The sequence below is a fragment of the Vombatus ursinus genome, unplaced genomic scaffold, assembly GCF_900497805.2.
Source record: "Vombatus ursinus unplaced genomic scaffold, bare-nosed wombat genome assembly UNPS02014798.1, whole genome shotgun sequence".
Lineage (NCBI taxonomy): Eukaryota > Metazoa > Chordata > Mammalia > Diprotodontia > Vombatidae > Vombatus > Vombatus ursinus.
In genome coordinates, this window is record NW_020954576.1 from 33,511,609 (window position 1) to 33,529,668 (window position 18,060).

Here is an 18,060-nt window from a genome sequence, read left to right on the forward strand (position 1 = left end):
ACTTACAGGGCCTACCTCTGCCTTGAATAGTCAGTAAGATTCATCTACCCAGCTGGCCATAATTCAGACTCCTGTTTTCTTGGGGAGGGAATGAGAGAGCTTTTTGTAGGCACAGAATGGTTCTCTCTTCAGTTTCAAAATTCAGTCTTGCTGCCAATTCACCTCAAATAGTCTCTCATAATATCTGCAGGCCCTAAAATATTCCCCCTACCTATAACTGACATGCAAGATGGGGACATGTGTCAATCATACTGACCATTAAAGTATGAGCAGAAAGTGAACTCTATATCCTCAATTAAGACTATTCCCCAAAGTGAGGCTAACATATGTGAAAAAGGTTGCTACAGGTCATATTTATTCATTCTAGTCCTTGACAATCTGCTGTATCCCATTCCCTGGTTCAAGTATAGGGCAAATCCCACTATAACAAATATGATTCCAACAAAAAGCTCCCTTTAAACAACAACAACAAAAAAAACCTTCCAAGTTCCAGGAGATGGCCTATTTATTTCATGCAGTTTTTGACATAACAAACTGCAGTAGAAATTAAGACTTGAGTCAGGGAATTTTTTTTTTAAAGGAATTTAAATTGTGGTTAATGACTGGAAAAAAAAATAAGGTTCATGTTGGTCTTTACATGAGCATTATGATGTAGGATAGAGAACATTAAATGCTGGATCAGAGGGCCTGGACTGGCCTCCCTATGTTGCTGGTTAATAACTCTGTGACCTTTGGTAAATGACCTAATGTCTCTGGACCTCAGTTTCCTCATCTGTAAATTGAAAGGGTTAGATGACTTCTATGGTCTTCTCCAGTTCTAAGTCTATAATCTCGTGAAAATTATTTTCTTCTTGCCTTGGACCTGTGATTTCATCAGTGTAGAGAACTCTTGGTAAAGAAAATTCCTCCGCCAATAAAATTTCAGTAACTGTTCTGCAACTTAAATTGAGTTGCTTAGGGCACTGAGAAGTTAACTGCCCAGTATGTGTTAAAGGTATGGTTTCTGAACCCAGGTCTTCCTGATTCTGAGACCAAGTGTCTACTCCTATGCCATGTTGTCTTTGAAGATGTTAATTTCATGTACCATAATGTTACTCTGATGTTTGTACTCATTTAAGTATAACAAATTATTTTAAAACCCCTTCTAGGATAAAAAGAATAAATCCACATCTGAACTGTGTGGTGGAATATTTACATATGCTTCAAACAAAAAAATATGAAAGACTGTAAGAACCATGTTTTAGAACACAAAAAATGTATAACTTATAAAGTGACTTGCAAAGGACAGAATATAGAGAACCAATTAGATGTGTAATGAGTAATCTACATATTCAGTAACAGTCTGGATAACAAAGGTGAACAAAACAAATACATGATCCTGCTTAAAGCCCAGTAGAGACTATACTGTGATAACTTTTTATGTTCCACAAAGAAATTTCAGTAAGGCGATGTCAGCATATTGTCCAAATAGCCTATTTAATATTCGCCATTTAAAAGGATGAAAACAAATGTGGCAAAAATCCAGCAATATGTATCCTCAAATATTTGCTCATTTATCAAAATACATATGACAATTTTAAAGGAACAAAAAATAACCACTTCTAAATATTTTGTGAAACAATGACCTATCAGTAGGTTTAAGTGATGCAAATACAGCAAATGATAATATCTTAGCTGTACACGCAGGAAACATTAACACTGAATTTATTTTCTAGCACATATTTACAAAGAATTTAAATTGATTTAATTTTTGTTCATTACAAATGTTAATTGTTATACCCAATCTGAGGGCTGGTCAGTGTTTTATGAAATTTTGAATTTATATTTGTGAGGTCTCTTTTCATGGACAGATACTGTTTTAAGTTACCACTAACGGTTCTAGATGGCGATCTTAATTTTATACATACACACACACACATATAAATGCATGTATGCATACATATATATATGTATCTTTCTCATTAATTTTTGGAAAACGATTTGGAAGAAGAGTATATCACTGAAGCTTTTATTTCCAAACCTCTTACCTAGGTTGGACCGTCTATCTTCTGTGCAGAAAGGAATTACAAGTGAAGCAAATTGGTTCTTTTTTCTCCACAAAGAGTGGCTCAGTCAAAAGGATGATCAGGGATCCAAAATAGCAAAGTTTTAGTTAAAAGAACCCAAGTGCACACGGAACTAAACTTCAACAAATTTACTAGTACTGATATTTAGAAAGAAAAGTTTTACAAAAAAGAAATTAATATAAACAGGGAGGAAAATACATATGGCTACATATTAGCTGTCTTTATGGACAGCCTTACCTTCAAATCTCCCTACCTACCAATGTGCCTTCTGATTTATTTAATGTTCTGCTTCATGCTAACGAAGCTGTTCCTAATATATTTTTCGTTAAAAAATTTATTAACATTGGACTTATGTAGTAATGTAAGGAATTTGAAACTAAATTCAGTACTCCAGTAATTTCAACTGTATTTTGTCAAGTTTTTGTCTTTTTTTGATAGGGAATTAGAAAGCTAGTCCAAGACCCGTATATTCATCTGTATAGAGATTTCCCAATATGTAAATTCTGTCCACTGATGAAACCGGGCAATTAATTTATCTGTAACTTCAAGTTTTAGAGAAATGCCTGAGACACTAAAAGTTAAGTGATTTGTCCAAGGTCACATAACTAGCTATGTGCCAGAGACAGAACTTGAACACAGGTCTTCCTGATTCCAAAGTCGGCCTGCTATCCACTACGCCACACTGCCTCTATATGTGTAACTGGACAATCTGCCACATGATTGCCAAAATGACTTGTTCGAAACATATTTCATGTCCAAAAAAGGCATTACTATTTAGACTTCTAGATTATTGCTTAATAAGTTAACAGTAATCAACTGACACTCAATGCTGAGAATGCTTCCCTGTAAATATATAGGCAAAGGAATAAGAAAACAAGCATAACTTGAAAGTTATGGTTGTTATTTCCTCAAGTTTTATAACAACAAAATAAATGAGCTTCTACCACCAAGCTGAACTAAACAAGTACAAAAAGAAATGTGGTTCTAACATTATGATATTCAGCTGAATAAATGATTTGTAACAATCTGCCACTGAAGTGTGACAATAAAAATGGATTTATAAAAGGTATCTAAAGCATTAGAGGTAACTAAAGCATTTCCTATGAAAAAAGAAATGTAGCCATTTCATTCCCCCTCCCCACCACTATGATTAATGACTGAATTCGAATCCTTAGTAAATACAATTTTGTGGCATGGATACAGATGGGAATAGCTAAAAAAACCTTTGGCTCTATTTTCATTTTTTTCATGACATCCATTGCTAGGTTCATTTTCATACCAGGTAGTCTTCTGACCAATCTACACAAATGCAGAAAACTTTCAGTCTTTGAGGTAAGACCTGTTCATGTACTTGGTGTGTGTGTGTTCCACCCAGGAGATGTCTTATTTTACTTAGTTGGTATACTTTATGTGTAAGTGGCAGATCAATTCTCCTTTTAAAAAAGCAATTAAGAACCTAAGACAAAACTAGCACCATAGCATGTTCTGCCCTCTTCTAGGGGAGATTTCTAAGGATTAAGATCTGCTTCAAATGTGAAGGAATACAATTTCCAAAAAATGATCCTCTCCCTTGCTGGTGAGCTGCACAATTACTTAACACTTTGAAAAAGAGAACCACAGCTTCTTGACATTTTCCTTCAAAACAACTTTTTGGTGAACAAGAAATTAAAGCTGACCAGCTTCTGGCATATTAATATTATTTTCTACAGAATACTTGCTTACTTTAAGAGCTTAGTAGCATAAGAGAAACCATGTACTTCAAGAACTTAAAAAGACTAATTAAAAAACAAAAACATAAAGTTCTGGGTGCTATAAGGAAAGTGACACACCATTAACTGTGCCATGTTAACTGCTATTAGGACTCCATAATTTTACTTATTGAATTCTAGTTATATTAATAGTGACAGTATATTTGCTTATGTTATACTAACAAGATACCTGTTCCACAATTTAATGATGTTAAGTGATCAGAAGTGAGGATTAAGGCATCTTGAGCTTTGCCAAGTTTAGCCCTGGATATTCTGGGTGTGTATATTACTTTATGATAATAAATATCAAGACATGTGCTAATGTGTCTTTAGATATCTAGTATCTTTAACACTCTAATAAGCTTGAAAATGTAAACATTTCTGCTATTAGCTTTAAGAGTTTTTTTTTTTTTTTTGAAAGAGTATGCTACAGTATATACCAGATGCAAGTATGTTATGGATAATAAAGGAACTATTCTTAGTGGGCAATAATAGAGAATGGGATGGATTTTAACTTGACCAAAGTTGTTACATATTTCATTAAGGAACCCTGAATCCTCTGATTTAATTTCTTTTCTTTTTATAAAAGCTGGTTGTGATGGTAAACAAAACCTTCACAAATTCTCAAATAAACCATTCAAAAGTACAATCTTGCACAAAAGTTAGGCAAAATAGTACGAAAGAGTAATCAGTGTAACTTATACTCTTGAACTTTACTGTTTGTTAAGAGAAATGAAAGGTGTGAGCTTTAATTTTAATTATTTAGCATCAATATCATCATAGTATAGCCCTGTGTTTGGCCTATACAAAAACTGGCCTATAAGACAATTTCATAAATATTTTTAAACCACATAGATTCAATCCTAACTTATCTTCCATCTTTGATAAATATTTGATGTCAATATCATCCAAATTACTAATCTTTGCAGTTACTATATACAGTGAATTACATCAATATTTCTAGTTTTACAACATACCTTATAAGTCAAATCTTTCCTTCCTTTACCCAAACCAGAGTAAGAAAAAAAGAACAGCATACTGCCCCCCTCCAAAAAAACCCCCACAAACAAACAAAAAAAAATCACCTACTCTTCAAGACATCATGTGATTTGGGGCGGGGGGGAACAGAAACAACGGCAGTCCTATCTCCAAAATGATTTCATGTTTAAAATAAACCTAGAGAATAATATGAAAAAGAATCCCTGACTTGCAGGTCTGTAATTTTTTTTTTAATTAAATTTCCATGGCTCTCAAATTGAATCACTCAAAGCCAAAACTACAGTTCTAACTTTGTTTTATTACCTATATTTTTCTTGACTCCCTCTAAAAGAAAAATGATACTAAATACAAAAGACGTTTACTCAGAATAAGCACACACATACTAACTTGTGGAAGCATAAAATGTATGCAGTAAATATTAGTTAAAAATTAAATATAGGTCATCTTCATTACCTGTGGATAATAACATTTCTAGGTATATTATTAATTTGGAAATGCAAGAACAGACCAAGACTCACAACTAATATTTAAACTTGTAATGAACTTGGCAAAATATACCAAGAAGCAGAGTTTTATTTTGATATATAAAATGTTTTGGGGAAATGCTAAAAATTAGAACTGTTTTGGACAATAGTTTTGGATTGTGATGAAGACTAAGAAAAAATTAAGTGAAAGGACAATTTTGAAGTTTGTGAAAATAAAGGTAGTCTGTTGTTTTTCTTTAAACAGAATCTGCATTACCATCTTTATATTGCAAAACTCATTTAGATGGCTTTTATCCAGAAAAATAAATCTATCAAGAATTCCAATTTCTCTATGGTGTCATTTGTCAGTCACTTCTGCAGCTTCATTCTGTGTTATCTGCTCCATCACTCTCCTTATCCCAGTCTTTCATTGTTGCTCCCATCATAAAGTCATCACGCAATATATTCCAGCTTGAGCCCTGCTCTGAGTTCCCTTTAGCCTGGAAAAATAAAAAACAATCAGAAATGAAAATGCAATTAAACCCAAACCACAAAACAAACTCCACACAGTTTTTACAATAGACATGTAACAGACAAATTGTTGAAATTTGCTTTATTTGTATCCTATGATCACACATGCAAAAAAATAAAAAAGCCTATATGCTAATAAAACTTATTTTTAATAATCCAATAAAAGACAGATGGAAACAAAGCACTTATTTTTCATGAACTAAAGAATCAAACCTAGTCAAGCTTCCTTTATTAAAGTCTTTCTTGGCAATCAAAATAGACTCGTGATATCATTTATTAAACCCTATGTGCTAATTCATTAGAAAAAAAAATTCTGGCACATTATTTAAACAAAAATATGGAGTTAATAAAGTCTTTTTAATCTGGCCCACATTAAACATTTTATGTATTTTTTTTATTTGTGAATTAAATCTCCTTTTCTAAATTATAACCTCACTACCTGGGCCAAGCACAGAACTACATGAAACAAAGCTGTTTTCAAAGGAATTTGGGGTCATACTTTTTTTTTTTTTTTAAATATTCAGCATATCAATATCAGTGTATTCCAAACTTGCTTCTGCTCAATGAACAAACTTGGAAATTACATTAACCTGAGATGAACAACAACGATATATTAAATAAGGGCAATTCCTCATCTTGTCTCTAGCATTCAAATTCTACCTTATTACAGAGGCCAAGAAATCAGATGGGCCATTTTGTGATGCAATAGTACCACCTTGTGGTGTTATTTATGAAATACAACTTATCAAAAACTTGGTAGAAAGAAAGTCTTTACAAAGCTACAAAGGCTGCACTCTATATTAGGTACAAAGAAGATGAAAACATTTTCTAGGCATGCAGATATTTTAAAAAATATAGTCCTCTTAATTAGTGTAAATTTATATCCAAAGAGGTTAGTAAAATATTTTTTTCTAGCAATTATTATATGACTGGAGCTCATTCACTAGTGCTAAAATTTTGTTCAGTTTTAAATTAATAAATGTAGCACTACTAATCTAACAAAAAATATGACAAGGGCAAATAAGAAAAAGACCAAACTGACTCTCTTTTTACACACCTTTCCTATGTCAAAGATACATGCCAATGAAGTAGAAGGCTAGAAGATTTAAAAGGGATATTTGTTTTTCCAAATACCAATTTCCCAAACCAAATATGAAAATTTTAAGTGGTTGATGGGCATTGTCACGATTAAAGCAGAAGTGATATTATAATTTGGAGACAGTGATGAGAGGGCAAGCCTCCAGAGTTAGGAAGGTCTGGATTCAATAGCTGCCCTGACATGGTGGCTCACTAGGTAAATCTTGCCTTTTCATAGTGCTCCCATATAATTTTTCAAAAACAAGTTTCAGAACAAGTATCTACCAGCACTGGGATGAGTTTCCCTCTGGATTTGGAGCTGCAGACACTGATAAAAACAAAGATCTGAACCCCTTTCCCCATATATCAACTTAGTAGTTTCCTTTCATTTATACTTGCCTTTAAAAAAAAAGAACAAAAAACCACTACCACCACTCATTCTAAATCTAAATGTATAAATCCCTGTCTTATTATATTTCCATATTTCTAGGAATTGAGACTTGTGTATAATAGTGACAAACACTATAATGACATCCTGAGAATTTGTATTTAGTAAGTATGAATACTAGAAAAAATATCAGAGAAGGACTAGGAATTTAAATTCCAAGTGATGCTACATAATTCAACCAATACAAAAACATAAAAGGGTACTATGCCTATATAAGACAAAGAGGTTCATGATGTGAAAATGAAGAATAAAATAGCAAAAACCTTACATTTTACCTAATGTTGTAGAAAGAACACTTAAATTAGATTCCAAGGACCGGAGTTTCAATGCTAGCTCTACTCCCTGCTGCTACATGGGAGATGATAGGAAAGGCAACTTCCCTGGAAGGTAAGGAGAGGGGAGACTTGATGGTCTCCAAAGTTCCTCCTAGGTCCAAATCCTATAAGCCTATGTGTGACTTACTCCCTTCTTTTAGGTGACATGACAAAACAGATTTCAGCTAACATTCAGTTCTCTTCCTTATATTATTTCAACAACAAAAAGATCTGATATTCAATATTTAAAGGTACTTCATGAAAAGATACATCTCTAACACATCAGCTGACAAATGATTAAATCCACAGCTAGTGATTAAACTTTCAAAGTTGAGTGCCAGTAGGTCTGTGGGCTCAGGTGTCAGGAAGGAAGGCAAGAGAAATCCAAGGAAGGTGCATAAAGTAGAGAGACATCTAGAGGACTGTGTCCAGTTCTGGGACCACAGTTTAGGAAGAACATTAAGAAGCTAAAAAGTAGGGCAATCAAGAGGGTAAAGAACCTTGAGTCTATGTTTATAAGTATCAGTTAAAGAAACTGGGGGAAAAAAATTAAAAAAAAAAAAAACTGGGAAAGTATAGCTGGGAGAAGATTCATATGATAGCTGCTATCAAGTCCTTGACAGGCAGGGCTGTCACATGAAAGAGGAATTGGACTTGGTCTGTTTGGGTCCAGAAGATGCTAATAGAGGCAAGATATAGAAACTGCAAAGAGGCTAATTTAGGCCTGACGTCAAGAAAATCTTCCTACTAATTACAGCTGTCTAAAAAGAAGAATGAGATGCTGTCACAGGAAACGGTGAGTTCCCTGTCATAGGAGATTTTTCAAAGAGGGACTCAAAGAATACTTATTGAGTATATTGTAGTTGGGATTCTTTTCTAGTGATGAGTTACACTAGGTGCATGCTAAGGTTTCTTCTAACAATAAAATTTTGCAATTCTGAGACTCTAAGCCTCAGTAGGAGGAAAATGTACTGTACAGTAGCTAAAAAGTAATGAAACTAGTTCCATCATTGGGCTGGTAAATTATCTCTAAAGACAATCCTCATAATTACTTTTCCCCCCAGGTTCAGGGTTACAGTATGTACACTGACAGCCAAAGCAATGTAACTTCAGCAGCTATAACATCAATTTAAATCACATGAGGTTTCTCAACACAGACACAGTTAGGAAGTATGCAAATAAATATGCATCAGGAACATATCATCGTAGAACTTAAGATAGAAGGAAACCCTGGTAGACATCTATTCCAACCTAAGCCCCTCCCAAAAAAATCCCCATCCTCAACAAATAATTAATCAATCTTTGTTTAAATCTCTCCAGTGAGAGGTAAACCACAATCCTCCATGGGCAGCTCATTCCACTTTAGGATAGCTCTAATTGTTAGGAAATTTTTCATGAGCTCAAGTCTAAGTTTGCCTTCTCAGTAATGTCTAAGAAAACTACTACTAGTTCTGCAATCTCGAACCAAATTAATTTCTCTTACAGAACAAGGGACATACAGCCTTCAAAAATACTGGCCTTTCCTGAGTATTTTCTTCTTCAGGCTAAGCAATCTCAGTTCACTCAACCAATCCTTATACAGAAAACAGATTTAGATCTGGAAGAAACCTGAGGGATCATCTAGTCCAATCCCTTTTACAGATGAGAAAACTGAAGCCTACAAAGGTTGCCCAACATCATACTAGCTGTAAATGGAAGACCTGGAAATTGAACCCAAGTCCTCTGATTTTAAATCTAGCAAGAGTCAAGGTCCTTAATTATTCTGGTTGTCTTTCTCTGAATATTTTCCAGCTTCCAGAACTGAACACCATATTCCAGTGAGTTCACACTATACCAAAGTAGAAAGGAAAGAAGAAAACAAACATTTATTAACTGCCTGCTACACACCAAGCACTGTGTGAATATTAATCTGATCTGATCCTCACAACAACCCTGTGGGCTAGGGGAGTCCTATTTCAGAACTGAGGAAAATGGATCACAGGGCTAGTGTCTGGGGCCCATATTTGAACTCAGGTTTTCCTAATTCCAGGGCCAGTGCTCTATCTACTGTACTACCTAGCTAGTCAACTAATAAATCCTTATTCCTGTAAGCTACACTTCTCTTAATGCAACCTCAAATCTTATTTTTTTTGGATTACTACATCATTTTATTAACTCATAATGAATCTGCAGACTACATTTTAAAATATTTTATCTTTGAGATAAAACACCACATTTTTTTTTCCTGTTTAAACATGCTCCCTTCATCTTCTGCTTAGTAAGTTTTGGGCTTTGTTTTTTTTTTTGTGTGTGTACTCAAATCTAAGACTTTCCTTATTAAATTTCAAAGGCAATTTTAGTAGATAGAGAACTGGTCTTGAAACCAGAAAGACTTAGGTTCCAGTTCTATCTCTGATACATATTGGCTATATGACCCTGGGCAAGTCATTTAACATCTAAATGTCGCATTGGTAATGGAAGTTTCCTCACTCAGAAATTCTGTATGCCAATGAAATCTCAAGTTCAGTTATCCATCAAATTTCATCTTTTTAATTTCAACCCAATGGTCTAGACCACAGATGTCAAACTTGCTGCAGGTGGCAAGTGGCCTGCAAAACTACTGATTACGGTCTGAACCAGATTAAAATGTTAATTGGTGAATGTTTAAGAAAATAAATAAAAGTACAAAACAATAAAGATAATATTAATGTGTGGTTTTCTATGTCAAGATGTGGCTCTTGAGAGCTATTTCTATTTGAGTTTCATTCTAGATTTTGTGGAAGTATATTAAAAAACCTCTTTTCTTAGTGTCTCTAAGGATATAAGAAATTAATATTTTCCTCTAAAGTCCTTTCCAGGTTCCTAGAAAATACCCCTTAGAAAGTTGGTGATGGGAAACTGGCAATTTTTTTTTTTTACAAAAAGTTTCCCTGATAAAGGCCCCATTTCTCAAATATATAGAGAACTGAAATCAAATTTATAAAAATAGGAGTAATTCCCCAATTGATAAATGGTCAAAGGACATGAACAAACAGTTTTCAGAAGAAATCAAAGCTATCTGTAGGCATATGAAAAAAAATACTCTAAATCCCCATAGAGAAATGCAAATTTAAACAAGTCTGAGGTACCACCTCACACCTATCAAATTGACTAACATGATAGAAAAGGAAAATGACAAATGTGGGAGAGGATATGGAAAAATTGGGACGCTAAATGCATTGTTGGTGGAGTTGTAAACTGATCCAACCATTCTGGAGAGTAATTTGGAACTATGCCCAAAGGGCTAAAAACCATGCATACCCTTTGATCCAGCAACACCACCACTAGGTCTGTATCCCAGAGAGATCAAAGAAAAAGAAAAAGGATCTATATGTACAAAAATATTTATTGTAGCTCTCTTTGTGGTAACCAAGAACTGGAAATCAAGGGAATGCTCATCAGTCAGGGAATGGCTGAACAAGTGATGGTATATGATTTTCATGGAACACTAGTGTGCTATAAGAAAAGAGAACTGATGAGCAAGATGGTTTAAGAAAAATATGGGAAGATTTATATAAACTGATACAAAGTGAAGTGAGCAGCACCAGGAAAATGTACACAGTAACAGAAATATTATACTATGATCAACTACAAAAGACTTATGATCAAGTCAATGATGCAAAACAATTCTGAAGGATTTATGATGAAAAATGTTATCCACCTCCAGATTCAGAATACCAAAAGAAGCATAATTTTTTCATTTTCTTTATTTTTCTTGTTTTTTTTTGTAACATGCATAATATGGAATCATGTTTTGCATGATGTCACATATATATGATTGACATATTTCTTGCCTTCTCAATAAGTGAGGGATAGTTGGGAGAGAGGAAAGAAGAAAATTCAAAACTCAAAATTAAAAAAAAAAAGAATGTTAAATCTATACACACACACACACACATACATTTAAAAAAAGCTGGTGATGGATGGTTAAGGACAAATCAATAAACCTTTATTAAACTCCTATTATGTGCCAGATACTCTGCTAAGTGTTGGGAATAAAAAAGAAACAAAAGACAATCCCTGCCCTCAAGGACCTTATAATCTTTTCTTTGAGAAATGGATTAAGGATGATAATAAAGACTAATTTAATTTAGTCTTGTTCCAGTCACAAGTCACCTCAAGCTCTTCAGCAGCTAAGATGTACCCTTTTCCCTAGAGAAAGGATTAAGATATCAATGGAAGAGAAGAGGTTCCTCAGTTTAATTCCAGGAGTGGGGGAGTGGTCCAGAAGTAATAGGATAGTAACTTAGTTACTCAATTCTGAAATGTTAACCCAGATTGTATTTTATGATATGTTTCATTTGTTCACATCCTGTTATTGGAATTATTTCCTTATCTTCAGAATTTCATTCTTGAGTTTCCCATCTCTTTTTGACTTACTTTACTGGTAAATTTTAATTCATAAGATCCTACTTATCCTTCCTCTGAATCATTACAAATTTACCCCCCCCCCAAATCTAGAATGTATGTTACCCATTCCATTTTCTGATGTATTTCATGAAAGAGATAAGGTGATCACTAAGAATCACAATAAGTTCATTAAAAACAAGTTAAGATAACTTATTTGCTTTCCTCTCACAATAACCCCCCAAGATTACTAAACTAATAAGCCAGAGAAATATGCTGAATATAGTATTGGATTTCAATAGGCAATTGGCAAGGTCTCTCATAAGATCATCATGGATAAAACAGAAAAATATAGAATGCATGATAAGAAGGTTAGTTGGATGACTGAACTCAAAGAGTGATAATTAATGGACTGATGTTAACCTGGAGGTAGATCTTCAGCACAGTGCCCCAGGGAACCATTCCTGGTCTTGTTCTGTTCAAGAATTTTATCAACAACTCAGACGTGGATATAGATGACATGCATATCAAATTGGTACATGATGAAAAGCTGGGAGATACAGATAATACACTAGAAGACAGAATTAGAGTCCTAAAGGATCCCAGTGGCAGACTGAAGCTAATAAGATGAAATATAATATGCATAAATATTAAGCATTACACTCTGAATACTTCCACGAACAGAAGAATAAATAAGTAAATTGGATATATAACTAAAAAGTAAAAAAAAAACTGGAAAAGCAACTTAACACCAAAGTAGAAATTTTGAGAATCAAATAGTTTATCAAAACTGAAGTAATAAATAAACCTAGAAGTGGTTTCTTTAACTAATAAAAGAATAAAAATCTCAGTTTAAAAAAAGAGGAAAACCAAATTGTATCATAAACAAAATGAAGAAATAACATAACAAAGAAGAAATAAAGAAAACTTTCAGAAATTACTTTGCCCAATTACATGGTAACAAAACTGTTAACAACCATAGATGAAGTAGATGTAAAAGAAACAAATTATTTAAATAACCCACATCAGAAAAAGAAACTGAATAAGCAATAAACAAACTCCCAATGGAGAGGGAGGAACAGAGGGAGGGGGAGAGAACGAGAGGGATTTACAAGTAAAATTTATCAAACATTCAAAGAGCAATTAATTGCAATATTACACAAACTGTTTGGAAAAAAATAAATTGGAAAAAGGACCCTTCCAAAACCTTTCCATGATATGTGTGTGTGGGGGTGGTAGTGGTGGTGGTGGTAGGAAACCTTAATACCTAAATCAGGGATAGAAAAAGAAAATTATAGACCCATATCCCTGATGTAAAAAATTAGATAAAACGTTCAAAAATGGGTTGCAACAACATATGCATAGCCAGTTCAGAATAATAATTATAAACATAAGATTTTATTAGTAACAAAACCAACATATAGTTGCTGTAAAAAAAAAAAAAAGGCTTTTGACAAAATCCAATACTTATTTCTATTAAAACACCTTAGAAAGCATGGAAATACAGACTTTTCATTAACCTGACAGTATCCATCTAAAAATAAGAGAAACATTATATGTAATGCTGAAAGGTTGAACTATTTTTTAATACACATCTATTATTTAATTACTATTACTTAATATACATCTAGAAATGCTAGCTTTAGTGACAAGAACAAGAAATTGAGGGGGAAAAATAAGCAAGGAGGAAACAAAAGTATTATTTTTTATTTTGCAGATTATATGATGCTCTATCCAGCAACTATGAAAAATCAACTAAAATTAACTGAAACAATACACAAAGTTCCAGGGGGAAAAAAGAGATAAATCATTGGAACTTTTGTATGTTACCAACGAAACCTGGCAACAAAAGAAAAAAATTCATTCAAAATAACTACAGAATTTATAAAGTACTTATGAGTCTACCTACTAAGACATAGAAGAACTATATGACTACAACCACAAACTACTTTTTACAGAAAACACAGATCTAAATAATGAGAAAAATACTAATCATTTATGGGCAGGCCATACCAAGTATAATAAAAATGACAATAATAACAAATTAATTTAATATTAACATATCAATCAAATTACCAAAGGAAAATAACACAATTCATCTGGAGGAACAAAAGATCAAGAAGCACAAGGGAAATAATAATAATAAAAAAGTGGAGAAAGAACAGGAATCTAGGATTACTAGATCTCAAACTAAAGCTAATTATCAAATAGTGAGGTTGATCAGCGGAATAGATTAGGTGTACACAGCAGCCTAAAGTTTGCTTAGAAAACGATACAACATGGACATACAGATGGCTAGATGGAAGGGGGCACTTCCTCCCCTAATATATGTTGGAAAGTTCATGGCACATCTTATACCACAAAAAGGTTCATACAGAGTAATATAGTAAAATCCCAAAAAGATCTTGTTACTTTAATATTTAATACTTTAAAATTTGGCGAGAATTTCTTTTGTCCCTCCTTTTTTCATTTTTAAAGGAAAAGTTAAACTCAAGCTACTGATTCTAACACTGAAAACTATAAAGTCTTAGAGTAGGACCTAAAAGAATTAAGATTATTATCATATGATTTACTACTGGCTGAGGAATTCGAAGAAAAGTAACAATACTAGGACTTTAAACCACACTGGTACTTGCTTCCATCAGATGGGAAATTGTCCTAACAACTAAGTGTAGAAGGTTATAGTGAAAATTTAGCAGGCTTTATGCTTAAACTTTGCTTTAAAAGCAAACAAACAAAAAAACTACACAGATTCTCACTGACCTCAAGCAACCGATATGACTCTGCTGTAACACCAACTGAAAAGCAAACCCAGGCAGGACTTAAATGAAAGCCAGATGCTACAGGACCACAAAATAATATCCTCCCTCCAGCCCTGGTTTTACATAAATATTTAATTAGAATAATATAAGCAGTTTATATCTATTGAAAAGATGAAGCCTACACTTCGAAAAAAAAAAATCGTTCATCAATGACACCCAAAACAATATTCTTTCTGCTTCATAGTATAAAAGGTTTTTGTTCATACACATAGATTTTGGCAAAGCAAACTGAAAACACAAATTTGGGCTTAATTTATTAATCTTTCATGAAACAAGAAATTCATTTCTGCTATGAATGGAAAAATAAAATTAAATGCTAGACAAGCAGCAATAAACCCACTTCTATATTTAGCAATTAATATGAGTTAATTTCATTATGTTTTCATTCCACAAAAAATGTTCATGCTTTTCATTTTTTAAGGTATAATCCAGTTTGCTCTAAATAACAAAAAAAAAACCTGGTTCTTAATATTCGCTAAATCAGCTTTAGTACCCCTTACAAGATTTTACTAAGTACTTTACAGCTACTGTCAACTCTGGCATCAAAATATACTCTGATAATTCCTCTTCAGAATATGGTACCCCCATATAAATATGGTACTCCCTTTATTAATCAAACACTCATAAAAAATAGGTATTAACTACACCTACATTCAACAATAAACATCAATGAGTACAAGTAACAACATAGTACAAAATCCCATTAGTTTAAAATGTGTAGGGGGATGGTGGATCTGAATTATGTGAGAATGCTAATGGTGCAGAGGTATGGGAGTATGTGTGAGGGGCTTTTTTTAATTTCTGTGATACCTCATGAAGATCTTATCCTAACTGCAGATCCAGCAAAATTTTTCTATCAAAGAGTACTCTGTGATTGTTTTCCAATTGCCTTAGATCCTTTTTCCTGTCCTTTTCTCCCCTCTACCTACTTTTAATTTTTGCCCTCCTGTTGCACTTAGCTAGCTTTCTGGGCAATAAGCCCATTCTGGCTTCATTTTTTTGTTTACTGTTTGTATAACTTCCCAGATTCTATTTTAAGTTGACTAAGGTACCAAGAAAGCTACAGAAGACTTCAGTAGATGATACTCAGGGGTGGGGGTGGGGTGGGAGGCCCTGCAGGGTAGGCCAGGATGAAAAACACACCTCCAAATTATATTAATTTAGGCAGTACCTTAAAAATATAAGTATAGATAGACTTAAGATGATGAGTAGAAATTACATGGGACTACAAATCAGGAAACCAGGGTTATAGTCATGGCCATGCTACTCTGCTATCTAACTCACTGCTTCTCTGGGGCTTGGCTTCCTCATCTGTAATGTGAGGAAGTCAGACAAGAACAAGTCCATTCTAGTTCTAAAATCCTGTGACTCTGAGCTCCTAATATAACATTATGTTTAAAATAAACTAACTCTACCTTGTTCAGAATTCAGTACTACTGAAAACATGTTTCTTTTATTGTGGATACAAAAAAGAAAAACAATTGATTTCTACTGTTGCCTGTTCTTTCCCTTCTTCAAAGGGTCACAATTCATGTTATTGTTGTGTGGGTCCTAAGATAAGTTACTGCCTTTCACAGGCTCAGCTTCTCAAAGCTGACTTTCAGAGGGCATCAACTCAATCCATTATTGATGATATTCTCTTAATAAGAATGACAATAGATTGAAAAGATCAAGATACCTCTCTAAAGTAAAATGAAATAGCAATTGAGACAGGTCAAACACAATGCCAAATAAAACTTTAAATGCCACAAATGCTTTGCAGTTCTTAAATCTGACACAGAGTTTGATGTTATGCTGATAATACATCTCCCTCAGCCTCCTAGGAGTGGTTCTTTCATCCAATGATATGTAAGGATAGCTAGGAAGGAAGAACTAGCTTCAGGGATAGTCTTCCCTTTGCCTCTCCCTTAAGAGTCCCTGTTCATACCACCTGGATAAACTGGGAGTCACCAACTTCAAGCTTTTCAGTGAATGGAAGCCTATCAGGACTTACAGTTACAAACAGTCATTTGACTTGCTGCTACACCTTAAGGACATCTGGACTTTTTTCTCTACCCTGCAGCTAAACTGTTTTTTTGTTTGTTTGTTTGTTTTTTTGTTTTTTAAATTTGTATCTCCAGTGTTTAAGACGATGCTTGCCACACAATAAGCAGTTATTAAATATCTCTTCCCTTACTCAATTCAATAAACATTATGTAACTTTTACATGTAAGGCACCATGCAAGGCACTGGAGATACAAAGATAATACCTTATTTTCAAGAAGTTTACCTTTTAGGGCAGGTAGGTGGCGCAGTGGATAAAGCGCCGGCCCTGAATTCAGGAGGACCTGAGTTCAAATTCAACCTCAGACATGTAACATTTACTAGCTGTGTGACCGTGGGCAAGTAACTTAACCCCACTGACTAGCCCCCCCCCCAAAAAGTTTACATTTTAGTAAGAGGACACAATGTGTACACATGTAAATAGAAGACAATTTGAGGAGAAAATACTAAGAAAGATGCAATGAAGGTATTACTGCATGCTATTTTAAGAAAACCCAATATTTTAAAATCCATTATTTGTCAAACATATAAATGAGCATAGAACTATACACATACACACACTTAAAGGGAATCTTTAATTTTATTAAGGTATTTTCTGAAGGATTTTCTCACTAGAGTTAAGTATGTTTACTTAATATAAACAAAGGATCATTAATGACACTTGGACACACAGAGAAACAAAAATCAGAAGGCACTTCAGGGGACATCTGGTAGTTGAAAAGAACCCCATCTTCAGCATCCCAAATAAATGGTCACCAAGTCTCCTTTAAAAGACATCTTATGTTAGTTAATGATAAAAGAAGAATGGCTTGTGGCCTATCTTGTAAATGCCTTAAAAGAAGCATCCATTTTAATTAAGGATTATTTATTTGTATATGACCAGAAGTTGGAATTGTTTTACTATTGATACGTACTGTTTTAAAATTGATTACTATGCATTGGAGTCTGTTATTCATTCCTTAGTGGAATGTCATCCTCCTGATGGGGGAATATGAATGATGAATTAATGCAAGGTATAAAACTAGAAGTAATACAGAGTGTACGGCGAGGTTCTAATCTTTCTGTTACTTTTCTAATTTGAGTTTCTTAAACATGACAATTGGCCAAGGTTCCAATTTTGATCTTATAATAATGGAGACATAAGGGTTGAGTTAACTTTCCTTATTTGCCCTGGTTATTGGCA

The 18,060-nt window shown here is 33.8% G+C and overlaps 1 protein-coding gene across 1 annotated transcript in view; it reads right to left on the minus strand.

Moving 5' to 3' along the window:
* Window positions 1–1,457: 1,457 nt before the first annotated feature.
* RRP15 (ribosomal RNA processing 15 homolog) overlaps window positions 1,458–18,060 on the minus strand; it is a 60,086-nt gene continuing 43,483 nt past the window's right edge. Inside the window, exon 5 of the mRNA XM_027871620.1 lies at window positions 1,458–5,777. Within this exon, the coding sequence (XP_027727421.1) occupies window positions 5,661–5,777 (117 nt within the window). The 3' untranslated portion in view covers window positions 1,458–5,660. The remainder of the gene's footprint in view (window positions 5,778–18,060) is intronic.